Source organism: Alexandromys fortis, unplaced genomic scaffold (genome assembly GCF_014885135.2).
Source record: "Alexandromys fortis isolate MF-2015 unplaced genomic scaffold, M_Fortis_MF-2015_v1.1 scaffold_352, whole genome shotgun sequence".
Classification (NCBI taxonomy): Eukaryota; Metazoa; Chordata; class Mammalia; order Rodentia; family Cricetidae; genus Alexandromys; species Alexandromys fortis.
In genome coordinates, this window is record NW_026068237.1 from 66,169 (window position 1) to 94,005 (window position 27,837).

Sequence of the window (27,837 nt, forward strand, 5' to 3'; positions counted from 1 at the left end):
CATTGCTTTCCTTTGATCATTCAGACTCATCGTCTCACACATTCATTCTTGTCTCCTTCCTTGACCATCTCTCTGGACTGCCTGAAGGCATTGTGTGATAAACAAGCCCCCGACAGCGTGGCAAATGCCTGTGACCTCAGCTTTCAGGAAGGTGAGCAGTTGTAAATTCAAGGCCAGCTGGGCTACACAGGAAAGCCTATCAATAATAAGAAGGGTCCTGGGGAGATTTGCCCAGTGAGTAACATGTTTAGTGCTTCACTGCAATCCCAGTGCTCACACAGCTGGGTGTTGATGGTACATGACTCTAATCCTAGCACAAGTCTATGTCTGCATGCACTGAGCTGCATGCCATTGTGGACTGCTGTGCTCTGGGCATGGCATGGTCACAACTATCCTGAATTCAGAGAAGCAGTGATAAGTCACAAGAGACCTTCACCTTATTGGAACCTCCTGAGAAGTCAGTTCCCTCCTGAGAGGAAGGGAGGGTCCACTCCCTCTTGGGGAGTGGGTCATAAGATGGCATATGGAATTCCACCCCTCACTAAGGATATATAAGTGGCTAACTATTGAGGGGGAGCAGAGACTGTTCTTCAGTGATGTAACTGCCCCTAAGTTGCTCGTGCTCTTGTATTTAACCCCTAAGCCATGCTTCTCGAAGTATAAGCCCAGTTAAACTCACTGGTTCATCAAGTTGGACTTGTTTGGGTCATGTTTCTGACCTGTTGTTGGGGCTGTGTCAGGGAACAGTTCATGGCTCCCCAGGAAGATCAGATGCCTCGCTGCAGTAGCGTTGTGTATGTGTGGTCTTTCTATGAGGAATGGCTAGTGAGACTTTCCCACTGCTGGCTGACTCTGGACCAGCTCGGTGCCCAGTTAGAGGGCCCTTTGCCTCTCTCTGGGTGCTGTCGTTTTTCCTACCTAGGGTTTTGTCTCGGGCTCCAGGTGTGTGGCTTAGAGATAGGGAGAAGTGAGTCCACAGGCTGTCCAAAAAGAACCTGGAGAGAATCCTGACATAGACCAAGGTGTGGGCAGCTCTGGTGTAGCCTTAAGGTCTAGGACTGAATCTGAGTCCAGGTAAGGGAGCCAGAGAAGGGGCAGCCTCTGCTGGCTCCACAGGGAAGCTAAGCATGAAAGTCACCAGATTTCGATAAAGTCAATGAAAACTTGCAAATGAATGAGGCTACATCGCTAATTTTTCTGTGACACCTCTGAAAGGGAAGGGGCAGGTAGTGACACAAGAGCCTGCTTTGCCTGCTTCTGTGGGGAGGTACAGAAGGGTTAAAAAAACAACAACCCAAATCCCTGCTCAGATCTGCCTGTGTGTCCTGTTTTCCCTTAGGCTGCACAACCGCCTTAGCTTTGGCCAGAAGCTGTGTGACTCTGAGCAACGGCTTAACCTTCTGCAGGTGGCTGTCTCTCAGAGGGAGGGAATATTTGCTGTTGATGATGACAATGGCTCCCATTTATCAAGCGAGGTTCCACTGCCAGGTTTAATGCTGAGAACTCAACACATGTTTTCATTTAAGCCTTTCAACACCTCTATGACATAGACTTTATTATACTTTTTAAAATCTTATCAGAAAGCTGAACCTCAGATATGTAAAACTGTTTGTCTGAGACCTCATGGCCTATTGGCCAACTCAGGATTTGAGTTGAGAGAGCAGACTCCAGTCTCAAGGTCTCAGCTAACCCTGGATCAGAATTCTTGGAAGAGAATGTATGGGCAGATTGGTTGGCAAAGGATTACCAAGTGTATTTAATAGCTTATATAAAAGATTGTTGATTTTTAGAAAAGAAAGTTTTAAATAGTGTTTAAAGTTTGATATACATCCCTGATAAAACTAGGTCAATGAAACAAAAAGCAGTATACAAAAATGGAAATACTACTAAGAGAAAAAGTTTATTAACCTAGTAATAAATACAAATTAGTATGTGTGAGGGGAGCATGGGAAGAGAGTGGTCTGCAAGCCGAAAGCAGCCCTGGGGAGACTGGGAACTGTGAGAAATAAATGTCCATGATTTATAAACCCTCAGTCTGGGACAGTCTGTTAATGTAGCCAAGAGAACTAAGATTTCATATTACCTACAAGGAAGAAGAAAAATTGTGCAATATAGAAAGAAACGTAATCATAGTTCAATGCACACAACAAAAAAAAATTACAACTGTGCACTGTTGTTAGCTTATCAAACTAGAGCGGATAAAGTGGCAACTGGAGCGTAATTGATTTAATGTACTCCTAATTTGTTGCTATTGTGTTCTTGGGATGAATATTTAGGTGTCTGATCAAAAAAAGCAATAAACATTTTTATGATAATTGCCAAGGCAAAGTCAATTGCAAGCGGCCAGGCTTGTTGGGGATTGAGGAAACCCGGCCTCAGAGAAGCCAGGACTGGGGGTGGGGGTGGGGGATGGGAGCGTGGGTCCCCCGCGGGGGAGGGGGCGTGGCCTGGCTCGTGAGGTGGGGTGAGTGAGGACCACAACTCCCAGGCTCCCGCGCGCCGCCACGCCCTGGCCACGTGAGCCGCGCGGCGGGGGTGCGGTAGCAGCTGCAGCCTTACCTAGGCTAGTCCGGAGCCGCGAGCGGACTGACGCGACCCGGGCGGCCGCCCAGTGCGCGCACCATGGCGGTGAGTTCTGTGTTGCGCAGCGGAGGGGACGGAGACGGGCGGCTGTGCGGCCCTCCGGGAGATCTTCACAGTCCCTGGCCCCGGGCTAGAGAGGAGGTTGTGTCAGCGACGCTGTCACAGCTGGAATAGGGCTGGAGGCGCTGCAGGTGAAGCTGGCTGTTGCTCTGGAGTTTGTTTGTCCCCTCCTGCAGGGTGTCAGTCACTACAACCAGGCCAGCCCCAAGTGGGAGAGGGAGGACAGCTGTCCGCGGTCTCTTCCCGGGATCTAGCCAGATTCGAGGCATTGCGGAAAGGTTTCCTCCAAGGGGAGGCCCGACGGGGTTCAGCGCAGCCCACGCGCGTGCACTGAGCACACACCCCCAGATCGGCCTGACCTGAGCACGTTCTTGGGTCTGCTTCTTTAAAACTAGCTACTTCCTCATCCTTCTTGCCCCCGGAATCTGAAAGTAGCGTTTTTAACAGACGTCTTTTCCTGGTGAAGTTCTCCCTTTGAGAGAATGACGCTTGCTTCCTCTTTGAGGAAATCCTATCAGTTTCTTCATCTCACAAAGAATGTCTTGGAATCTAAGACAGGAAGCCCACCCAGGCTGTTTGGTAGAGAGGCACTCCACCTTCTGCTGATCCTCTTACACGGAAAATAGATGGGAACCCCTTTATAAAGGTGCCCAGGCAGTCAACGGCAGCACACGGGCTTTCGTCCCTTTCTGAAGTGTCTGGTTAAAAAACGAAGGCACTTTTCTTCAAGTTTAACCCCAAATGAGAAAAAAGAAAAGAAGCCTTAGTGAATGACTCTGGTTTTGGGCACGGTCCCTCCTCTGTGAGGTGCCGCCCTTCATAAAGCACAGATAAACTGCTGGAGACACAGATTTATTATCCCCAGTGGGAACACAACTGGCGCCCTGCGCTTACATATCTCAATACAAGACCTACCAACTAAAGCTACGGTCCCTTCCTGTAAGTCTGGCTGTGCTTTGTATGGAAGTGGAATCGTTCCATATGGTGGTGCAAGGTGAGGACACCCTGCCTTCTGGCTTCCCAGCTGCCTCCTGCTTCCCAACTGTCCCAGACACTTGCCTCCCCTCCCACAGATGGCTTTGTTCCCTCCCCAGGTCACCCTGCCTCTCTGCTTCTGCCTGCAATCATTCCCCTGCTAAGCAATTCGAATGCCACCAGCCTTCTCTCAGTGATTTGCATCCTCAGGGTCTACACATTCCTAGCACAAGGAAAGGAGAAACTGTTGGGAGAAGTTTGCTGTCTGTAGGTCTTTCCGTGGGCAGCAAAAGGTGTTGACTGCTTTTTTGCTCCTGAGGTAGTTGGCCTGGACCCAAGGATGATAGAATAAAATGAGTTGTGGAAACTTCCAGAGTGACTAAATTAGCTACTGGACACATGCCATCCATGCCTACTGCTTTACTAGCCAGACTGGGCGGAATGACAGGCACAGCCTCCACCTGGCAGGGTGGGGCCAGAGGCCTCTGCAGCTGCATCCTCGGGATACATGGAGTTCCCCTGTTGTTTGCATCATCATATTATTCTTGTGTGAGCATTTTTCCAGGTCATCAGCTGTTCATTTTGAAATTCTAACAAGGTGTCTCAGGATGGTGGAACTCAAAATGATTTTCCTATTTGGTACTATTGTAACTTTCTATGTTTGCCAACTACTACTTTCATATTAGGGAGATAAACTGCTTATCGTTCAACATGATTTTGAAGTTGTTACATAATTTACCTGGCCAACTCCAGCTAAGTAGGCTGGGGACATGGTGGTTTTGACTATTTCTCCAACATACCGCTACAGATTCTTGCTCCAGAAATACCCAGAGTGCTTATGAAACATGCTGCAATTTGAAGAGTGACTCATGCTTTCTAGAAAGTTCCGTGACTGAATACATGGACCTTTACACAAGGCCCTGCGAACAGTTGCTGGCAATAGTAGAGATGTTGGGCTGGGGGAGGTACTGACAGGAGCTGAGCGCAGTGCAAGCCTGTGCAGCCCTCGAAGGTATGTGTTCAAACTATACCATGCCCAGTGCTCATCTGAACCTCTTCCCCTGGGTTCTGATTGACAGGTCTATGGAGCCCAGGCACTGCATTTTCAGTAAAGCTCTGAGGTCCTGAGGGAACATGACATCCTTCACTAAGCTACCTGGGCAGCGTGGCACTTGTTGACAGTCTCTGCCCTCAGTGGTTCACCTGTAATTCCCTGTGTGTGTGGAACCAGGATTTCGCACATCTGTGGTCCGCCCAGGCGTCTTTCCTCCTCACCTCTACCCCCTTGCTTTGCATCCTGTTTACCAGCTGTAGTGCCTTAAGCACTGGCTTTTCTTCCCTGTCCTCACATACCATGGTCTTGTTTGCTTCCTTTCTTTATCCTTAAAGGCCTAAGCACCACCATTGTGATTGCATGGATGTCTTTTCTCCTATATTTTTCTCCTTTCCTAGCTTCTTCCCTTTTTTTCTCCCAGTGTAACTTGTCTCTGCCATTTTCACATCTTTTTTGGAAATGTTAAAACTAACAATCAAAGACTCAGTTGATCGAGTGCTTGTCTGGCACACACAGGGTCATAATTGAATCCCCAGTGCCACAGAAACCTAGTGTGGTGGTTCATTCTTGTTATCCCAGCACTCAGAGGCTGGAATTAGGAGGAACACAAGTTCAGAATCATTCTCAAATTCAAGGCCAGCCGGGACTATGCAAGACCCTGAACAAAACAAAATGTAATGGTTCCGCAGTTAAGATTGTGTTCTGCTCTGTCTCCTTTCATCGCCTGATGAAGGTTAATATTCAGGAGGATGCCTATATGTTTTTCTTTGGGTTCTCCTTCTTATTTAACTTCTCTAAGATCACGAATTATAGGCTCAATGTCCTTTGTTTATGGCTAGAAACCAAATATGAGTGAGTACATCCATGTTCCTCTTTTTGGGTCTGGCTTACCTCACTCAGGATAGTGTTTTCTATTTCCATCCATTTGTCTGCAAACTTCAAGAAGTCCTTGTTTTTTACTGCTGAGTAGTACTCTAATATGTATATATTCCATACTTTCTTCATCCATTCTTCAACTGAAGGGCATCTAGGTTGTTTCCAGGTTCTGGCTATTACAAATAATGCTGCTATGAGCATAGTAGAGCTGGACGGAGGTGGGTGGTCCTTGGACTTCCCACAAGGGAGGGAGAGGGAGGGGAGGGAAATGGGAGGTGGTGGTGGGGAAGAGACAGAAATCTTTAATAAATAAATAAAAAAAGAACCTTTGCTTTTATAAAGAAACCAAGTTGTAGAATAAAATAATACTCTGATTTCCCCCATTAAAGGTTATATTTTATCTTCTGATCTAATTGTAGGCTATGCTTAAGTGCAGAATAACATTGGGCATTTTCTGTTGTTGTTTTGAGATCTGGGTTAAACTGTTACAGGCTAAGAATGTCTTGCTGTCTTTCTGAAAAATAAAAGAAAGTGTTTTTGAAAAATAAATAAATAAATATTGTGTTCTGCTTTTGCAGAGAACCTAGTTGGGGTCCCAGAACGCATGTCATCCGTGGGTAGCCACAACTACCTGCAACTGTAGCTCCAGGAGGAGTCTGGGACCCTCTTCTGTGGGCACATGCAAAAGCTCGCACACAGGTTCACACTTACACACATAATTAAAAATAAAAGTATTTTTTGCCAGATAAAGCGTTGCATGCCTTAACTGAAAACACTTGGGAGGCAGAGGCAGATAGATCTGGTATACGTAGCAAGTTCCAATACATGGTGAGGCTCTCTCTCTCTCCATATGTATGTATGTATAGAACAAAAAGAAAAAAAAATTTCCACAAATTCGTTTTGTTTACTTATGTCGAATGAGGGTCAGGTTTGAAGACATGAGTTCTATTCCTACTGCTGCCACCACCTCACAGTATAACCCTGGGCGTGCCATAACTTCCTCGTGGGCTTCCTTAAAGGTTGTGAGAGCACAGACTCTGAAACCAGTCTGTCTGGGGAAAATCCTGCTGGCCAAGATGCCAACAGATATGAGAAAAGATGAGCACTCTCCCAGGTTAGAGTCTGTCCAACAAGAAAAGTAGTGGGCAGGAGACAGGGCTCTAGGTTCTGCCTTCTCCAGGAAAGAGAGCTGTTGAGCTATTCCAGCTTCCCCCAGACTTGATTACAGAGTCATCTCTCAGATTGTCTTAACAGCCTGTGGTTCTCATAGAATTCTTTAGGTTTTGGGGAGAGGGAGCGGTATTTGTTTTTTGTTTTGTTTTGTTTTTTTTAGAGGCGAGGTTAAAACTCTTTTTTTTTTAATTGATTTTTATTGAGCTCTACATTTTTCTCTGTTTCCCTCCCTGCCTCTCCCCTACTCTCAAGGTCCCCATGCTCCCAATTTACTCAGGAGATCTTGTCTTTTTCTACTTCCCATGTAGATTAGATCTATGTGTGTCTCTCTTAGGGTCCTCATTGTTGTCTAGGTTCTCTGGAATTGTGATTTGTAGGCTGGATTTTCTTTGCTTTATGTTTAAAAACCATTTATGAGTGAGTACATGTGATAATTGTCTTTCTGGGTCTGGGTTTGCCAGCAAAATTCAAGATGTCATTTTTTTTTCTGCTGTGTAAATGTACCACATTTTCCTTATCCATTCTTCAGTCGAGGGGCATTTAGGTTGTTTCCAGGTTCTGGCTATGACAAACAATGCTGCTATGAATATAGTTGAGCACATGTCCTTGTGGCACAATTGAGCATCCTTTGGAAATGTACCCATAAGTGGTATTACTGGGTCTTGAGGAAGGTTGTTTCCTAATTTTCTAAGAAATCACCACACGGACATCCAAAGGGGTTGTACCAGCTTGCATTCGTACCAGCAATGCAGAAGTGTTCCCTTTTCCCCACAACCTCTCCAGCATATTATCAGTGTTTTTGATCTTGATCTTGGCCATTCTTACAGTTGTAAAATGGAATTTCAGAGTTGTTTAGATTTGCATTTCTCTGATGACTAAGGATGTTGAGCATTTCCTTAAGTTTTTTTTCAGCCATTTTAGATTGCTCTGTTGAGAGTTCCATTTTCTATTGGATTATTCTTTTTTATTGGATTGTTTTCTTGATGACCAATTTCTTGACTTCTTCATATATTTTGGAGATCAGATCTCTGTCTGATGTGGGGTTAGTGAAGATCTTATTCTGTAGGCTGTTGTTTTGTCTTGTTGACCGTGTCCTTTGCTTTACAGAAGCTTTTCAGTTTCAGGAAGTCCTATTTATTAATTGTTTCTCTCAGTGTCTATGCTATTGGGGTTATATTTAGGAAGTGGTCTCCTGTGCCAATGCGTTCAACTGTACTTTCCACTTTCTCTTCTATGAGGTTCAGTGTGGCTGGCTTTATGTTGAGTTCTTTGATCCATTTGGACTTGAGTTTTGTGCATGGTGATAGATATTGCATGGTGATAGATATGGGTCTATTTTCATTTTTCTACATGTTGATATCCAGTTATGCCAGCAGCACTTGTTAAATATGCTTTCTTTTTCCCATTTGATATTTTTTGCTTCTTTGTCAAAAATCAGATGTTCAAAGGTGTGTGGATTAATATCCGGGTCTTCCATTCGGTTCCATTGGTTGTCCTGTCTGTTCTTATGCCAAAACCAGGCTGTTTTCAGTAGTGTACAGAGTAGTGTAGCTCTGTAAGTAAAGTTTGAAGTCAGGGACTGTGATTCCTTTAGAAGTTTTTTTATTGTACAGAATTGTTTTGGCTATCCTGGGTTTTTTGCCTTTCCATATGAAGTTGAGTACTGTTCTTTTAAGGTCTGTGAAGAATTTTGCTGGGATTTTGATGAGCATTTCATTGAATCTGTAGATTGCTCTTGGTAAGACTGCCATTTTATTATGTTAGTTTTACCTACTCAGTAGCATGGGAGATCTTTTCATTTTCTGGTGTCTTCTTCAATTTCTTTCTTCAACGATTTAAAGTTCTTGTCATACAGGTCTTCCACTTGGTTGGTTAGAGCTACTCCGAGATAGTTTATGCTATTTGTGGCTATTGTGAAGGGTGATGTTTCTCTGATTTCTTAATCAGCCCATTTATTATCTGTCTATAGGAGGGCTACTGATTTTTTCAAGTTAATCTTTTTTTTAAATTTATTTATTTCTTTATTAATTAAAGATTTCTGTCTCTTCCCCACCGCCGCCTCCCCTTTCCCTCCCCCTCCCCCAATCAAGTCCCCCTCCCTTGTCAGCTCAAAGAGCAATCAGGGTTCCCTGCCCTGTGGGAAGTCCAAGGTCCACCCACCTCCATCCTGGTCTAGTAAGGTGAGCATCCAAACTGCCTAGGCTCCCACAAAACCAATAGGTGTTGGACAATCTTGTATCCTGCTACATTACCGAAGGTGTTTATGAGTTGTGGAAGTTCCTTGGTAGTATTTTTGGGGTCACTTATGTTAACTATCATTTCATCAGCAAACAGAGTTTGACTTCTTCTTTTCCTATTTGTATCCCCTTGATCTCCTTTTGCTGTCTTATTGCTCTAGTTAGAACCTCAAGTACTATATTGACTAGATATGGAGAGATTGTCTTGTTCCTGACTTCAGTTGGATCATTTTGAGGTCCTCTCCATTTAGTTTGATGTTGGCTGTTGGCTTGCCATATATTGCCTTTATTATGTTTAGGTATGTCCCTTGTATCCCTGCTCTCTCCCAGACCTTTATTATATAGGGAAGTTGTATTTTGTTGAAGGCTTTTTTAGAATCTAATGAGATGATCATGTGGTTCGTTTGTTTTATTTCTTTTCAGTTTGTTTATATGGTGGATTACATTGACAGATTTTTGTATGTTGAACCATCCCTGCATCTCTGGGATGAAGCCGACTTGATCATGGATGATTTTTCTGGTGTGTTCTTGGATTCAGTTTGCCAGTATTATATTATTTTTACATCAGTGTTCATGAGTGAGATTGATTTGAAATTCTCTTTGTTAGTAATGGCTTTGTGTGGTTTGGGTATCAGAGTAATTGTAGCCTTATAAAATGAATTTAACAATGTCCCTTCTGTTTCTATTGTGTGGAACAATTTGAGGAGTATTGGTATTAGTTCTTCTTTGAAAATCTTGTAGAATTCTGTGCTAAAACCATCTTGCCCTGGGCTTTTTTTTTTTTTTTTTTTTTGAAAGACTTTTGATTACTGTTTCTATTTTTTCAGCAGTTATAGATCTATTAATTTGCTTATCTGGTCTTGATTTAATTTTGGTAAGTGATATTTATCCAGAAAGTTGTCCATTTCCTTTAAGTTTTCCAATTTTGTGGAGTACAGGTTTTCTAAATACGACCTGATGATTCTCTGTATTTCCTCCATATCTATTGTTATGTCCCCATTTTCATTTCCGATTTTGCTAATTTGGATATTCTCTCTCTGCCTTTTCTTTAGTTTGGATAAAGGTTTGTCCATTTTGTTGATTTTCTCAAAGAACCAACTCTTTGTCTCATTGATTCTTTGTATTGTTTTCTTTGTTTCTATTTTGTTGACTTCAGCTCTCAGTTTGATTATTTCCTGTCATCTAGTTCTCTTGGATGAGTTTGCTTCTTTTTGTTCTTGAGTTTTCAGGTTTTCTCTTAACTCACTAATGTGGGATTTTTCCAACTTCTTTATGTAGGCATTTAGTGCCTACATAAAGAACTTTCTTCTTAACACAGCTTTCATTGTGTCCCTTAAATTTGGGTAGTTTGTGTGACTATTTTCCTTGATTTTTAGGAAGTCTTTACTTTCTTTGTTTATTTCTTCCTTGGCCCACTGATGATTCAGGTGAGCATTGTTTAATTTCCATGTGCTTGTGGTCTTTCTGGAATTAGTTTTAAGCCATCATGATCTGATAAGATACATGGGGTTATTCCAATTATTTTGTATCTGTTGAGGTTTGCTTTGTTCCCTGTGTGGCCAATTTTTGAGAAGGTCCCATGAGGTGCTGAGAAGAAGATATATTCTTTTATGTTTGATGAAATGTTCTATAGATATCTGTTAAGTGCATTTGAGTCGTAACATCTGTTAGTTCTCTTATTTCTCTGTTCATTTTTTGTCTGACTGACCTGTCCAGTGGTGAGATGAGAGTGTTGAAGTCTCCCACTATTAGTGTGGAAGTTTAATGTGTAATTTAAGCTTTAGAAGTGTTTCTTTTACATATGAAGGTGCCCTTGTATTTGGGGCATAGACGTTCAATATTCAGATTTCTTCTTGATGGATTTTTCCTGTGACAAATATGAAATGTCCTTATTTGTCTTTTTTTGATTGATTTTAGTTTGAAGTCTATTTTGTTAGACATTAGGATAGCTACACGTGCTTGTTTCTTACGTCCATTTGATTGGAAAATTTTTCCCAACCCTTTACTCTGAGGTGATGTTTGTCTTTAAGGTTGAATTGTGTTTCTTGTATGCTGAAGGATTGATTCTATTTTCATATCCAATCTGTTAGCCTGTGTCCTTTATAGATGAGTTGAGTTCATTTATATTAAGGAATATTAATGGCCAATGATTGCTAGTTCCTGTTATTTTTTATTGTTGGTGATATTATTGTGTTTTTTTTTTTTTCATTCTTTGGGATTTGCTGCTGTGAGATCATCTATTTTCCGTGGTTTTGTGGATGTAGCTAACTTCCTTGGGTTGGAGTTTTCCTTGTAGTACTTTGTGTAGGGCTGGGTTTGTGGCTAGATATTGGTTAAATCTGGTTCTGTCATGGAATATCTTGTTTTGTCCGTCTATAGTGATTGAAAGTTTTGCTGGGTATAGTAGTCTGGGCAAGCATCTGTGGACTCATAATGCTTGACCACAACCTTTTGGCTTTCATTGTCTCCAATGAGAAGTCGGGTGTAATTCTGATAGGTCTGCCTTTATGTGTTACTTCGCCTTTTCCCTTTGCAGATCTTAATAGTCTTTCTTTATTCTGTATGTTTAGTGTTTTGATTATTATGTGGCAAGGGGACTTTTTTTTCTCAACCCAGTCTATTTGGTGTTCTATAAGCTTCTTGTATCTTCATATGCATATCTTCCTTTAGGTTGGGAAAGTTTTCTTCTATGATTTTGTTAAATATATTTTCTGTGCTTTTTAGGTGGACTTATCCTTTTATCCCTGTTATTCTTAAGCTTAGTTTTTTCATGGTGTCCTATATTTCCTGGATATATTCCTGTGTTAAGCTTTTGTTAGATTTAATGTTTTCTTTGACCAATGAGTCTATTTCCTCTATTGTATCTTTAGCACTTGAGATTCTTTCTTCTATCTCTTGTATTCTGCTGTTTATGCTTGCATTTGTGATTCCTGAGCATTTTATTATATTTTGTGTTTCCAGAACCTTGGTTTGTGTTTGTTTTATTGTCTCTATTTCTGTTTTCCAGTCTTGAATCATTCCTTTCATCTGTTTGATTGCTTTTTCATGGTTTTCTTTAGGTAATTTGTTGATTTCTTCCAATTTTTTGTCTTTTCCTCCAATTTTTTGAGGGAATTTTTCATTTCCTCAAACATTCTCCTAAAGTTATATTTTAGGTCATTTTCTTCTGCTTCATCTATATTTGGGTGTTTAAGTCTTGCTGTTGTAGGGCCACTAGTTTTTGTTGGTGTCGTGTTGTTCTTCATGGTGTTGAGTGTGTTCTTACCTTGTCTACTCATCTTCTCCTCTGATTGGTGTAGTTGGGGCTGTGTCTCCGGTGATAAATCTTCCAGGTGCCAGTGGATCCAAGGCTAGATAGTTGCTCCTCCTGATGCTGTCAGGGTCACAGTTCCAGTCACCCCGGAGGTCACGCAGTGTTCCAGGAGGTTGCTCAGCACTTGGGGAATTGTTCTGCAATCCTGGAGGTTGTTCAGGCCTGTTCCTATGGAGCTTGCTTGATTGGGGCTGCTCCCGCTGAGGTCACTGCCTTGGGCCTGCTCCAGCAGAGGTCGCTGGCTGGCTCAGGCCTGCTCCAGAGGAGGTTGCTGACTGGCTCAGGCCTGCTCCAGCAGAGGAGGTCCCTTTATTTTTTTCCACAGCCTACTGTTCTTTATTATATCTTTTGATGATCAATTTTGAGAAGTTGGAAGAAGAAAAAGGTAGATGCATATAATCTGTGACTTGGGGCTGTTACCTACCAACAAGTTAGTGGTTCTGGTGTCCCAGTGGCCAGAGAATGCCCAATGGCACAGCTTCCAGACAGTGACAGCTAGCCTCGTTTTCCTGTCCCTCTACCTGCACTGAAGCCTGTCTCAGTCCAAACTCGGACAGCCCTTCTGAGAACCCACACTCTCTCCCGGAATGCTCATCAAGAGCTACCAGGCTTCTCACAAAGTGCACCCAGGGAAAATCCAGTTTCCTTTTCGGGGCTACCCTCTCCCATTTGCAATTGAGATGGAGTTAAAGGGGAGGAAGTTGGACTGAATCAATGTGTTCCTTTTTTTAATTTATTTATTTATTTATTAAAGATTTCTGTCTCTTCCCCACCGCCGCCTCCCCTTTCCCTCCCCCTCCCCCAATCAAGTCCCCCTCCCTCGTCAGCCCAAAAAGCAATCAGGGTTCTCTGCCCTGTGGGAAGTCCAAGGACCACCCACCTCCATCCAGGTCTAGTAAGGTGAGCATCCACGAAACTGCCTAGGCTCCCACGAAACCAATAGGTCCAGTAGAATCAAAAACCCGTTGCCATTGTTCTTGAGGTCTCAGTAGTCCTCCTTGTCCGCTATGTTCAGCGAGACCAGTTTTGACCCAGGCTTTTTCAGACCCAGGCCAGCTGGCCTTGGTGAGTTCCTGATAGAACATCCCCATTGTCTCAGTGTATGGGTGCACCCCTCGCGGTCCTGAGTTCCTTGCTTGTGCTCTCTCTCCTTCTGCTCCTGATTTGGACCTTGAGATTTCAGTCCGGTGCTCCAATGTGGGTCTCTGTCTCTGTCTCCTTTCATCGCCTGATGAAGTTTAATATTCAGGAGGATGCCTATATGATTTTCTTTGGGTTCTCCTTCTTATTTAGCTTCTCTAAGAACCCGAATTATAGGTTCAATGTCCTTTATTTATGGCTAGAAACCAAATATGAGTGAGAACATCCCATGTTCCTCTTTTTGGGTCTGGCTTACCTCACTCAGGATGGTGTTTTCTATTTCCATCCATTTGCCTGCAAACTTCAAGAAGTCCTTGTTTTTTACTGCTGAGTAGTACTCTAATATGTATATATTCCATACTTTCTTCATCCATTCTTCAATTGAAGGGCATCTAGGTTGTTTCCAGGTTCTGGCTATTACAAACAATGCTGCTATAAACATAGTAGAGCATATACTTTTGTTGTGTGATAAGGCCTCTCTTGGGTATATTCCCAAGAGTGGTATTGCTGGGTCCATGGGTAGGTTGATCCCAAATTTCCTGAGAAACCTCCACACTGCTTTCCAGAGTGGTTGCACAAGTTTGCATTCCCACCAGCAATGGATGAGTGTACCCCTTTCTCCACAACCTCTCCAGCAAAGGCTATCATTGGTGTTTTTGATTTTCGCCATTCTGACAGGTGTAAGATGGTATCTTAAAGTTGTCTTGATTTGCATTTCCCTGATCGCTAAGGAAGTTGAGCATGACCTTAGGTGTCTTTTGGCCATTTGAACTTCTTCTGTTGAGAGATCTCTGTTCAACTCAGTGCCCCATTTTATAATTGGGTTGATTAGCCTTTTACGGTCTAGTTTCTTGAGTTCTTTATATATTTTGGAGATCAGACCTTTGTCAGTTGTGGGGTTGGTGAAGATCTTCTCCCAGTCAGTGGGTTGCCTTTCTGTCTTAGCAACAGTGTCCTTTGCTTTACAGAAGCTTCTCAGTCTCAGGAGGTCCCATTTATTCAATGAGGCCCTTACTGTCTGTGCTGCTGGGGTTATACGTAGGAAGTGGTCTCCTGTGCCCACGTGTTGTAGAGTACTTCCCACTTTCTCTTCAATCAGGTTCAGTGTGTTTGGACTGATATTGAGGTCTTTCACCCACTTGGACTTGAGTTTTGTGCATGGTGATAGATATGGGTCTATTTTCATTCTTCTACAGATTGACATCCAGTTTTGCCAGCACAATTTGTTGAAGATGCTCTCTTTTTTCCATTGTATACTTTTAGCTCCTTTATCGAAAATCAGGTGTTCATATGTTTGTGGGTTAAAGTCAGGGTCTTCTATTCGATTCCATTGGTCGACTTCTCTGTTTTTATGCCAATACCAAGCTGTTTTCAATACTGTAGCTCTGTAATAGAGTTTGAAGTCAGGGATGGTAATGCCTCCAGACGTTCCTTTATTGTATAAGATTGTTTTGGCTATCCTGGGTTTTTTGTTTTTCCATATAAAGTTGATTATTGTCTTCTCCAGATCTGTGAAGAATTTTGATGGGATTTTGATGGGGATTGCATTGAATCTATAGATTGCTTTTGGTAGAATTGCCATTTTTACTATGTTGATCCTCCCAATCCAAGAGCAAGGGAGGTCCTTCCATTTTCTGGTGTCCTCCTCTATTTCTTTCTTCAAAGACTTGAAGTTCTTGTCAAATAGATCTTTCACTTCCTTGGTCAGGGTTACCCCAAGATATTTTATGCTCTTTGTGGCTATCGTGAAAGGTGATGCTTCTGTGATTTCCCTCTCTGTTTCCTTATCCTTAGTGTATAGGAAGGCAACTGATTTTTTGGAGTTGATCTTGTATCCAGCCACGCTACTAAAGGTGTTTATCAGCTGTAGGAGTTCTTTGGTAGAATTTTTGGGGTCGCTTATGTATACTATCATGTCATCTGCAAATAACGAAAGCTTAACTTCTTCCTTTCCAATACGAATCCCCTTGATCCCCTTATGTTGTCTTATTGCTATTGCTAGAACTTCAAGCACTATATTGAAGAGGTATGGAGAGAGTGGACATCCTTGTCTTGTTCCTGATTTTAGTGGGATGGCTTTGAGTTTTTCTCCATTTAATTTAATGTTAGCTGTCGGTTTGCTGTAGATAGCTTTTATTATATTTAGGTATGACCCTTGTATCCCTATTCTCTCCAAGACCTTTATCATAAAGGGGTGTTGAATTTTGTCGAATGCTTTTTCCGCATCTAATGAAATGATCATATGGTTTTTTTCTTTCAGTCTATTTATATGGTGGATTACATTGATAGATTTGCGTATGTTGAACCAGCCCTGCATCTCTGGGATGAAGCCTACTTGATCATAATGGATAATTTTTCTGATGTGTTCTTGAATTCGGTTTGCCAGTATTTTATTGAGAATTTTTGCGTCGATATTCATGAGTGAGATAGGCCTGTAATTCTCTTTCTTGGTTGGGTCTTTGTGTGGTTTTGGTATCAGGGTAACTGTAGCTTCATAAAAGGAATTTGGCAATGACTTTTCTGTTTCTATATTGTGAAATACGTTAAGGAGTATAGGTATTAGCTCTTCTTGGAAGTTCTGGTAGAATTCTGCGTTGAACCCATCTGGTCCTGGGCTTTTTTTGGAAGGGAGATTTTTGATAACAGTTTCTAGTTCTTCGCGACTAACAGGTCTATTTAGATCATTCACCTGGTCTTGGTTTAGCTTTGGTATATGGTACTTATCTAAAAAAATGTCCATTTCTTTTGCATTTTCCAGTTTTGTGGCATACAGGCTTTTATAGTAAGATCTAATGATTCTCTGGATTTCCTCTGTGTCTGTGGTTATGTCCCCCCTTTCATTTCTGATTTTATTTATTTGCGTGTTCTCTCTCTGTTGTTTAGTTAGTTTGGATAGGGGTTTGTCGATCTTGTTGATTTTCTCCAAGAACCAACTTTTTGTTTCATTGATTCTTTGGACTGTTTTCTGTGTTTCTATTTTGTTGATTTCTGCCCTCAGTTTGATTATTTCCAGTCTTCTACTCCTTCTGGGCACCTCTGCTTCTTTTTTTTCTAAAGCTTTCAGGTGTGCCATTAAGTCCCCAATGTATGCTTTCTCTGTTTTCTTTAAGTGGGCACTTAGTGCTATGAACTTTCCTCTTAGCACTGCTTTCATCGTGTCCCATAGGTTTGAGTATGTTGTCTCTTTATTTTCATTAAATTCAAGGAAGACTTTAATTTCTTTCTTAATTTCTTCCTTGACCCAGGTGTGGTTCAGTAGTTGACTGTTCAGTTTCCATGAGTTTGTCGGCTTTCTGGGGGTAGCATAGTTGTTGCCATCTAACTTTAATCCGTGGTGATCTGATAAGACACAGGTGGACACTGATATTCTTTTGTATCTGTGGAGGTTTCCTTTGTTTCCGAGTATATGGTCAATTTTTGAGAAGGTTCCATGAGCTGCAGAGAAGAAGGTATATTCTTTCCTATTTGGGTGGAGTGTTCTGTAGATGTCTGTTAAGTCCATTTGCTTCATTACCTCCAATAATTCTCTTAATTCTCTATTAGGTTTCTGTCTGATTGACCTGTCCATTGGAGAGAGAGGTGTGTTGAAGTCTCCTACTATTAGTGTGTGTGGTTTTATGTCTGCCTTGAGTTTTAGAAATATTTCTTTTACATAAGTGGGTGCTTTTATATTAGGGGCATAGATATTCAGGATTGAGATGTCATCCTGATGAATTGTTCCTGTTATGAGTATAAAGTGTCCATCTCGATCTCTTCTGATTGATTTTAGTTTGAAGTCAGTTTTGTTGGAAATTAGTATGGCCACACCTGCTTTTTTGTTAGGACCATTTGCTTGAAAGACCTTTTCCCAACCTTTTACTCTGAGTAGATGCCTGTCTTTGTGGTTGAGATGTGTTTCTTGCAAACAGCAGAATGTTGGATCCTGTTTTCGTATCCAATCCCTTAGCCTGTGCCTTTTTATAGGTGAATTGAGACCATTAATATTAAGTGATATTAGTGACCAGTGGTTGTTTACTCCGGTTATTCTTACTGTTTTCGGTAGTAGAGTTTGTGTGTGTCCCTTCTTTGAGTTGTACTGGTGAAGGTTCGCTAGATTCCTGAGTTATTGTAGTCAGTGTTGGCAATGTTGGATTCCTTGGGTTGCGATTTTCCTTCTATTACTTTCTGTAGCGCTGGATTTGTGGCTACGTATTGTTTAAATTTGTTCTTATCCTGGAATGTCTTGTTTTCTCCATTGATAGTGAATACTAGCTTGGCTGGGTATAGAAGTTTGGGTTTGCATCCATGGTCTCTTAGTTTTTGAAGAACCTCTATCCAGGACCTTCTGGCTTTCATGGTTTCCATAGAGAAGTCAGGTGTAAGTCTGATCGGTTTACCTTTATAAGTTACTTGGCCTTTTTCCTTTGCAGCTCTTAATATTCTTTCTTTAACCTGTATATTTTGTGTTTTGATTATTATATGGCGAGGGGATGCTTTTCTTTGATCCAGTCTGTTTGGTGTTCTGTATGCTTCTTGGATATTCAAAGGAATATCTTTCTTTATGTTGGGAAAGTTTTCTTCCATAATTTTGTTAAATATATTTTCTGGGCCTTTGAGCTGTAATTCTTCCCCTTCTTCTATTCCTATTATTCTCAGGTTTGGTCTTTTTATTGTGTCCCATATTTCCTGAATGTTTTGTGATGAGAATTTGTTGGCTTTGCTGTTTTCTTTGATCAGTGCGTTTATTTTCTCTATGGTGTCTTCAGAATCTGAGATTCTTTCTTCTATTTCTTGTATTCTATTGATTATGCTTGTTTCTGTAGGCTCTGCTCGTTGACCTAGATTTTCCGTATCCAGCTGGTCCCCAGTTTGTGCTTTCTTCCTTGCTTCCATTTCAGTTTTCAATTCTTGAACTGTTTCCATTACCTGTTTGTTCGTTTTTTCTTGGTTTCCCAGGGTCTCATGTACGTATTTACTCAATTCTTCAAACTTTTTGTTATACTTCTCATCCATTTCTATAAAGGTGTTTTTTACATATTGTTTAAGGGACTCTATTGCTTTCATAAAGTCGATTTTTTCCACTTCTTCTGTGTTAGGGTGTTCAAGTCCTTCTGTTGTAAGATCATTGGGTTCTGGTGCTTTCATGTTGTTTTTCAGCTTATTGGGAGAATTTTTGCCTTGGCGCCTGCCCATCTCCTCCTATTGATGATCTCTAATTGGTCTTTTAAAACCAGATCAGGTTTCCCTGCTGGCCAGAGGCTCCTCTTGCAAAATTCCCTCGTTCTGTTTCCTGGCTCCTGCCAGGGGCCAAGATCCCTCTCACCCCTCAGACGGGTCTTCAGGAAAAGACCCAGGTTCCCTGTTTGCCAGGGACCTCGCCAACCAAAGGTCTACGTCTTTGATTTCATTGTCCTGGGGCGATCTGCTCTTGGTGTTGCACTGGTCCCTGTCGCCTGCGTTGTCTGCCACTGTGTCAGTATCCGCCGGTCCCGGCCGCTGCGCCAGCTACGTCGCCCGCCGTGCTCATCTGGTTCCAGCCGCTGGTGCCGTGCACGTCCGGTTCCGGCCGCCGCTGGATGTGTTCCTTTTTTGTGTTTTTAATGGTCCTAGGGGTTGAAACAAGGGCCTCACATATTGGAGGCAAGTTCTCCACCTTCCTCATCTCAGTGCTGGCTACAGACTGGGGTCAGCAAGGAGACTTGTGTGTGTGGTGTACAGATGGGAGACATCTGTCCTTAGCCTTGCTTGACAAAAGCTGTCACATCTGTCCAGGTTCACTGGGACAGAGAGGACGTGCTGCTGGCTCTGTGGAATGTGTTCCAGAAAAAGCAAAAGGCTGTGCCAGTACATAAGGCTTGGCATAGGGCTTCCTATTGAGCTTGGAGGGGACATCTCCATGTTGTTGGCCTTGTGAGAGTAGGCACTCCCCATCTTCACTTCCACACGGAGCAGGGCTCAGTTATAGGTGCTATTGACCCACTTGAGCAAGCCCCTCCTCTTCCATGTGGCTTCTGGTGGACCTTCCAGAATGTAAGTCCTATAGCCCCAGGTTTCCCAAGGCTGCTGGAGAACATTAGGAAGCAGGACCTGTGTCCAAGCTTCCTGTGATGCTGACCCTCATCTCTTTCAGATGCATTTCATCTTCTCAGATGAGGCTGTGCTTCTGTTTGAGTTCTGGAGAGTCCACAGTCCTACAGGTAAGAATCGGGAAAGTCAATGCCAGGCGGCAGAAAACCTGGATTCTCTTTATTTTCTGTGGGCAGTGAAGGCACATTGAGCTAGAACTGTGCATTTATTATTCTAAGGCAGGCTGGGAATAATTCAGATGCCTGCTGTGGCAGTTATGCCCTTCCCTACAATGGATGGCCATTGTCCAGCTACAGACTAAGCCGTGAAGTAGAAGAGCACTTTGTTAGTATCTCACCAAGATTCTGTGGGTTGACTATGCTAACTGAGCAGTCTGCACTCAGGGCCTCTCATGCAGTGGAGGGAGCCAGACAGTGGCTGGATACAGTCTTTTGAGGAGAGTTTAGAGTTTTGTCCTGGTTGTGAGCTGCAGCCTCAGCTGGGCTTCATCTGAGCCCCACAGTGGCTCCTCCTATAGTGTGGGCTTCCTCATGGCAGAGTGGCTAGGTTTTAAGAGCAGCTATCCTAAAAAGAACATGGGTGAAATACATGATTTAAAAACCTACCCTAGGGGCTGGGGAAGGCTCAGTTGGTAAAGTACTTGCTGAGAGAGCACCAAGACCTTAATTTGGTTCCTAGCACCCATGTAAAAGACAGGCATGGCAGCATGCCTGAAATCCTTGCCCTGAAGAGTAGAGACAGGAGGATTCCTGGGACTTGCTAGCCAGGCAGCCTATCTTTAGCTTCAGCAAGAGATGCAGTCTAAAAAAAATAAGGTAGAGAGCACTGATGCCTAATGTTGACCCCCGATTTCTACATACATGTGCATGCATACACATGAATATGCACACATATACACATTTACATACAAAAATAAAACCTACACTTGGAAGTTACATAGCATTATCTTCACCTATTGACTGATCCTTAGACCTTCGGGCTAAAAGGGAGGGGACATGGCTCCCATCTCATATTGAAAGGAGGGCATGGGTAGGATATATGGGAGTGAACATCTTTGAAACTTACACTCTATCATAGATACTATAGAATAACCTGGAAAAAATAAGGCAGATGTGTATGAACAGAAGGGAGTCCATGTCCTATGGGAGTTGGATAATGAAGCTGGATGCAAGTGAGTAAAATCAAGGCTATGACCCAACAAGTGCCATCAACCATTTGCTGAAGCAACTCTCAGAACTCAAGGAAATGCTTTACATAGGCATAAATATGTTGAAATAGGAGCGGCAGGGCTGCGTCCCCGGCACCCGGCCGCCCGCATGGCTAGTTTTTACCCAGAAATAATTACAAGGAAACCGTATTCTTTCAAACACTGCCTGGCCCGGCTAGGTCCAGTTTCTTATTGGCTAGCTCTTACATATTGTTCTAACCCATTTCTAATATTCTGTGTAGCCCATGAGCTGGCTTACCAGAGAGGATCTTAACCTGCGTCTGTCTGGAGTGGGAGCATCATGGCGACTCTTCCTCTAACCTTCTTTCTCCCAGAATTCTCTTCTGTATACTCCGCCTACCTAATTTTCTATCCAATAAAATGGGCCAAGGCAGTTTCTTTATTAGTAAGAAATCATTCCCACATCATTTCCCCTTTTTCCGTTTAAACAAAAAAGAAAGGCTTTAACTTTAGCATAGTAAAATTACATATAACAAAACAGTTATCAAGTAAGAATTACAGTTACAATATTTATATCTATTTTATCTCTTATCATAACTAAGGAAAACTATAACTATTTATTCTTCAACTCCATCAAAGACTCCAGAAGGATATAATATTATCTAAGTAAACAAGAAATAAGAAAACTCTAGAAATGACAGAGACATCTCGCTGCCTGGACAGTCACCCAAAGTTCCTCTGTACCGTTGGGGCATCCATCTTCGGCCTACAGGCCCATGGTATCCAGATACATTTCCATGAAGCAGGAAATTTTAAAGACAGTTCAGTCACTTTCTGCTGTGTTCTGTAGAATGTCTTGTAGACTCTTTCATGAATCAGGAACCCCGAAAGACCATCTCACCTTTAGGCAAGTTCAGCAGTCCTCTCTCTGAGGGTTCTCTGTGTCCAGTTTATGCAACAGTCCAGGCAAGAGCAGTTTCTTGCCCAAATGACTATCCAACTCCATAAGGATCCTCTTCGATGCCCATCTTCCTCTTGAAGTAGCTGGTGCTGCCAGGAGCAGACGTGTCTCCTTGTCATGAAAAGTCCTAAGTTATTAAAATATTTTAAATGCCATATTCTGCAGTCTTTGAAAGATATGAAGAATGCCTATCTAATTGAAATATATCTCTATATATCTAGAAAATCTAACTAACATGACTACAAGCTTAACTATTAGCAATGATTATCCATTAACAACCTATATTTCCTAATTATACATTACATTTTAAGTGAACTACATAATCACAATACCTTAATCAAGTTCAAAAATACATATACATATAACAAAATTGACCTTAAAATCCATACCAATGCAAATTATTCATATCTATATCATATCCCCCTTTAAATGTAAAAGAACATTTATAAACAATATTTGGGAACATGGGCGTAGTTTTTTCTCTCCAAACTGCTTCCTGCTGAATGGGGGCACTGTTAATCAGATCATTTAGGGTGTAACCTGTGTGTCAGGTTCATCTCGGTTGGCAGTTGAGTGAAGTAATTTTTTGAGGGTGTTCACAGCAACCTTTCAGGAGGGCGTGGTCTATCATACCATACCGGGATAGATGCAATCCATAGGGTCACATCCTCTGTGGAAACAAAAGAAGACCCTCTCCAAAGCATCATATCCTTAGATCCAAATTTTGAAGTCAAGATACCTTTAGAACATATGTGCAGGTTCAGCTTAGCAGCCCATATAATAAAATGTCTCTTTGTACTTAGCTCCTTCACAGTCAAAAATTTTAAAGAAAACACAATGTACATAATCCAGACTCTCTGTGAATTTTTCATTTTTACGTGGCTTATTTTTCTTTATTTCTCTTAATCTATAACTATCTGTACTTCTGTACTCTGTCTCTTTAAAGACTTTACCCTTTTTCTTTTTAAGACATTAACTTTATTCTTTATATTCTCTTTTTTTCCCCAAGCCTACGTACATTCATCCAACGGTGTCTGAATCTGTTTTACTGTGAATCTGTATTTTTTTTTTTATTATCCAGGAGCATTTCTTAAAATGTTAAGCATTTCTTAAAAACTTAAGTTGCACCATGTATAGGTAATACGGTACTGCCTGTGTCCTGCCCAGTCTAAACCTTAACTGCACGGTTTTAAGGTAATTACGGTAGTTCCTGCCTGAGATCAGCACAGTTCAGCAAGGAGCAGCCGCTCCTGCCTCAGAGTCATTTGGTGCTTTTGAGCTGAGCACAGTTACAGGCAAACAGCAGTTTACATTGGAGCCGCAATCAGCAATTTAATTTTGAGACTGAGTGTGCAGCACAGAAACTCTTTTTATCCAAGTTACAGCCAAATCTGACACGCAGAGCACTGCGCAGTCTGAAAACGCGTCTCTGTATGGCAGCAGGAATCCGCCATGCTCTTCCGCCTGCCTAAGCCTGATTCCGCCATCTGCCCAGGTGTAGGCAGGGAACGCTGAGCCATCGGCAGGTCTCAGAGCAATCTCCTCCGATCCCAAGTGGGAACAGAAACATCCAGTCCCATAAAAGCCTTGAAATGCTTTAAAGCCAGAGTTCACGCTGGCAGCATAGCACCAGGAAGCCGCGCTTTAAAATGACGCAGCTTTTTTTCTCTGCTGCTGTTGCTGAATCAGGAATCTCTCTACAGCATGTCACCAACAAAACAGCAAAAATCTGTGTTAAACTCTGTTTCCCTTATTTTTAAGCCTTCTCAGGTTTTTAAGTGGATTTAGCCCCACGTTGGGCGCCATCTGTTGAAATAGGAGCGGCAGGGCTGCGTCCCCGGCACCCGGCCGCCCGCATGGCTAGTTTATACCCAGAAATAATTACACGGAAACTGTATTCTTTCAAACACTGCCTGGCCCGGCTAGGTCCAGTTTCTTATTGGCTAGCTCTTACATATTGTTCTAACCCATTTCTAATATTCTGTGTAGCCCATGAGCTGGCTTACCAGAGAGGATCTTAACCTGCGTCTGTCTGGAGTGGGAGCATCATGGCGACTCTTCCTCTAACCTTCTTTCTCCCAGAATTCTCTTCTGTATACTCCGCCTACCTAATTTTCTATCCAATAAAATGGGCCAAGGCAGTTTCTTTATTAGTAAGAAATCATTCCCACATCATAAATAAGCCACTAGCCAGTGGTGATCAACTCAGCCTGCAGACCGCCTGTTCCCCAGAATCTAGGAGTAAGGCTGAATGTTCCAATCTTCTTATGGAATACTGGTTCCCCTCTATCCTGAGGTACTGAGCTACTTAGGGCTTCAGCTACAAATTGTTGGCACATATAAGCTCCCACTAGCAAGTGTTTATTGAATACAGGGTATCTTAGTATTTAGCCCAAGCTGGTTGTAAACGCACAGTCCACCTACCTCCGCTTCACCAGTGCTGAGATCACAGGTGTGCACTACCATTCCTAGTTCCAAATGTATTTTTATGCCATAAAGCCTCATAACATACTTTGGATGGACCATTTATTGTGTTGTAAAAACACGGGTAGCATCAGAGTTCATTTTACCTAGAGGCACAATACTTACTATTCTCTAACTTGTTGGATTTTTCTCTATAAATGTAATACGTGGAATACTAATAGACAATATTTAGGAAAATTGGGCAAAGAGGAAAATAAACACCCACTGTGTTATAACATGTTGCTGTCCTGCCACACCCTCTCCCAGGGTTTCTGGTATACCTGAATGTGAAAAGAGTATGCCTCTAGGTGTACACCCCTCCATTTGCAAGAAATCTTGATAGAGATGTGTGCACAATGTGGGGGAGCTATTTGGAGGGTGCTGTGTAGCTTCTTCACCCTCAACCCCTGGCTCTGCCAGAATGAGAACCACATCCCAGCATGTCAGAACTACTAAGAAATGTCTAGAGAAGCAAGGGGATGATGAAGGTCTGAGCTTAATGAAGGTGAGGAGGAAGAGACCAGGAGGAGTGGAGAGTGGGCTTTCCCGACTCCCGGGACAGCCCCCTGGGGAGTGTCTTGGGGAGAAGCAGTGCTTTTCAGCTAGCTCTAAAACTTGGCTTGCTTGTTCTGGGGCACTGGGGATCAAACCTTGAGCCTCACTTGTGCTAGGCAAGTATTGTGTCTCTGGGCCTTTTTACTTTTTGAGATGTAGCCTCACTAAATTGTTTAGGTTAGCCTGGAGTCCACTCTAGTCCAGGCCAGCAGTAAACCGTGATCTCTCAGCCATCAGAGTACCTGCAATTACACACAATACAACCTGTGTCCAACATCCATGTTGCTTCTTTATTTATATGCATGTACACTTATGTGGAAGTGGATGTGCATCTGTATGTGTGTCCGTGTGCATGTCAGAGGACAGCATCCTTGTTTTTAAGACAGGGTTTCTAACTGACTTGGAACCTGCCTAGTAAGCTAGGCTGGACTGGCCAGCAAGCCCAGGTATCCGGCTGTGTTTGCTTCCCCAGTGCTGGGAGTACAACAGAGATGACTGCTGCTGCTGCCCCACCACTTCCTACTTCCTACTTCCTCCTCCTCCTCCTCCTCCTCCTCACAAATCTACCTCTGCTTTTTAATGCACGCCACCACACCTGACCCACTTACTTATCTTTAATTGGCAAAAACTGTCCATCTTATGTGGCGCTTTGAGATGTTTCAGTACATGCATAGGTTAAGTAGCATTCGAATCAGGGCCAGCCCACCTGTCTTTAAATTTCTATGATGGAAACATGTAAAACCCTCCCCTAGTTTTTTTGAGATGTGATACACTATCATTATCTGCAATCGCCATGCAGGACATGGCACACCCAGACCTGTTTTCACCTTCGCCTCTTCGCAGGCATGGCCCTCTCAGTGCTGGTTGTCTTGCTCCTGGCTGTACTGTATGAAGGCACCAAGGTTGCCAAAGCCAAGTTGCTCCACAAGACTCTGGAGAACCTGCCTAATACGACGAGCCAGCAGCTCATCCTGGAATCAGACCAGGACTCTACAGGCTCCAGATCAACTCCAGCCGATGGCCACCGCCTCAGGTACAAACCATGAGTAGAAGGATGGCAGGAGCAGTCACTGTCGCCCAGACAGGTGGCTGGGCCAGAGAACCTTAGCCCCACACATAGAAAGATAATTTGGGCCCCAGGGAGTTTTAGTAAGATGAATTAGAGCCCGGGTCTGTGATATCTGGGCCAAAGCGACCTATCAAGCAGCCTCTTGGGTGGGTCCCAAGGATTTCTCAGGGGTCTGCAGGGAACTTTAAACCTATGCTGCAGGCCTGTCACCAGGCTCCAAACACAAGAGAACTGCCATCAGCCTAGTGTCCCACTTTTTCCGTGCTGCAGGCCCCACCTGCATTTCCTACGACCTCACCTATGCTTAACGAGCCTGCCTGTTACATCAGCAGCCACCTTACTGGGTGTCTACACCCTCATAACCATCCAGTGTTTCACTGATAGGAAAACCAGTACTCAAAAGGTTCAGAGATTTAATAGGCTCCCAAGTCCCTGTTCTTTTCATGGCTCCTCCACCTCCTACATTCAATTCAAGGGAGAGACTGGCTTCCCAATGATTGCTTTTTATTCCTTGTCAGACAAAATTGACTATATAAACCATAATGGTTTCTCCATTTGCCTAGGACGGCAGGAAGCTCAGAGCTAAATGTGGTGGGGATGTCTTTGGAGAGAAATCTCCGCTAGGTAAAATATGTTGTGCTGGGGCTCCGGAGCTTTCTGTCCCCAACAAAACACATCTGCTCATCACTGTGTAACTAACTTGTTTCTCTTTTATGCCTAGGTGGTTTTTGTGTTACTTTGGCCAGTCCCTAGTCCATGTCATTCAGGTGGTCCTTGGCTACTTTGTGATGCTGGCTATAATGTCCTACAACACCTGGATTTTCCTCGGTGCGATCGTGGGCTTGGGTGTGGGCTATTACCTAGCCTACCCACTTCTCAGCATGACTCAGTGGGCCAGTAGGTGCTGAGAGCTGGGGCCGCGCTCCAGGCACTGTACTTCCAGCTGCTGTTTCTTATGATGGCCATTGCTCACCTCTTTCCCAGTTCCTGGCAGCATTGAGCTGAAGCCAGCAAATGGTCCATGGAGCTTAGAGGCCATTGGAGCTACCTCCCCTCCCAACCTGGACTACAAAGGGCCCAGGCCTCCTATGGTGCCTTAAGCAAGTGGCTGTGACCAAAGGGAACATGGAGACTGGAACCTGGAGGCAGAGTAGCCAGGCTGTGATCATAGATCTCAGACTGCAAATTAAAATTTTCCAGAGAGCTTCAGTGAGGAAGGCCATGGAACCTGGATACCCTCTTCTGCTTTGTGCCTTAATGCCAGGGGCATCTCCAGTCTTGGGGGATGGACCATGCCAGCACCTTCTCACCTTTTTGCCTTGGAACACATAAAGACTGCCATTGACAAAACAAGTTTTCACTTTGAACTCCTGATTGGCAATTTTGCACATCCATACAAAACAAAGTTCGTAATGAACTCACTGTGTTCATGATGACACCAGTGCTGCAGCAGGTCAGTCTTGTGACCAGGGCCTTCCCCAGTCCTCTTGTCTGCAACACAGAGAACAGCATTTCCTAGCAGAGCTGGCTGCCTCTTACTTCTTACTTGCTGCTGACACCTAATGACTTGGTAGGGAGCTATGAGTCAGTCACTGCAGTACTGATTCGGCAGGGGTGTGTGTGGGAGGGGTGCTGACAGATGCAATAAGCAGTCAAACCAAAGCCAGGTCATGTTAAGAGTTAAGTGAACTCCAGGTATTTGAGCCTTTTCACTTTACAGAAAAAAGTTAAGAGACAGGAATGGGGATACATACCTGTAATCCCCAGGAGGCTGAACCTGGAGATCATGGGCTTGAGGGCAGCCTGGTCTACATAGAGGTCCAGGCTAGCCTGGGATGCATGGTGAAACATACACACACACACACACACACACACACACACACACACACACACACGGCAGTCATTGCTTCATGTATAGCGTCTATATTCCAGTACCTTACTGACTCAATGAAAAGATGGTTTTAAGCTTTGGGAATTATAATCAAATACACTTTAATAAATTTCTATTTTGAACAGTCTGTGGTTGTTGATCTGTTTCTCTCTTTCCCAACAGTACACAGCTCTTATATGTTAGCACTGCGGGAGCTAGGGGAGACCAAGGACTAAGACTGCATGTAGTAAAGACAGCTCTGTGTGCAGAGAAA

At 43.1% G+C, this 27,837-nt stretch overlaps 1 protein-coding gene across 1 annotated transcript; it reads left to right on the plus strand.

Moving 5' to 3' along the window:
• The first annotated feature begins 2,479 nt into the window (after nucleotides 1–2,479).
• Nucleotides 2,480–27,711, plus strand: Slc31a2 (solute carrier family 31 member 2). Its single transcript, XM_050131022.1, has 4 exons — nucleotides 2,480–2,628; nucleotides 19,521–19,587; nucleotides 25,468–25,657; nucleotides 26,415–27,711. The coding sequence occupies exons 1-4, from the start codon at nucleotides 2,623–2,625 to the stop codon at nucleotides 26,599–26,601; spliced, it is 450 nt and encodes a 149-aa protein (XP_049986979.1). The 5' UTR covers nucleotides 2,480–2,622; the 3' UTR covers nucleotides 26,602–27,711.
• The last annotated feature ends 126 nt before the right edge of the window (nucleotides 27,712–27,837 follow it).

Coding starts and splice junctions, on each gene's coding strand:
- Slc31a2 (XM_050131022.1), top strand. Junction 19,588..25,467: donor GAGAGTCCACAGTCCTACAG/GTAAGAATCGGG, acceptor GCCTCTTCGCAG/GCATGGCCCTCTCAGTGCTG. Junction 25,658..26,414: donor GCCGATGGCCACCGCCTCAG/GTACAAACCATG, acceptor TTTTATGCCTAG/GTGGTTTTTGTGTTACTTTG.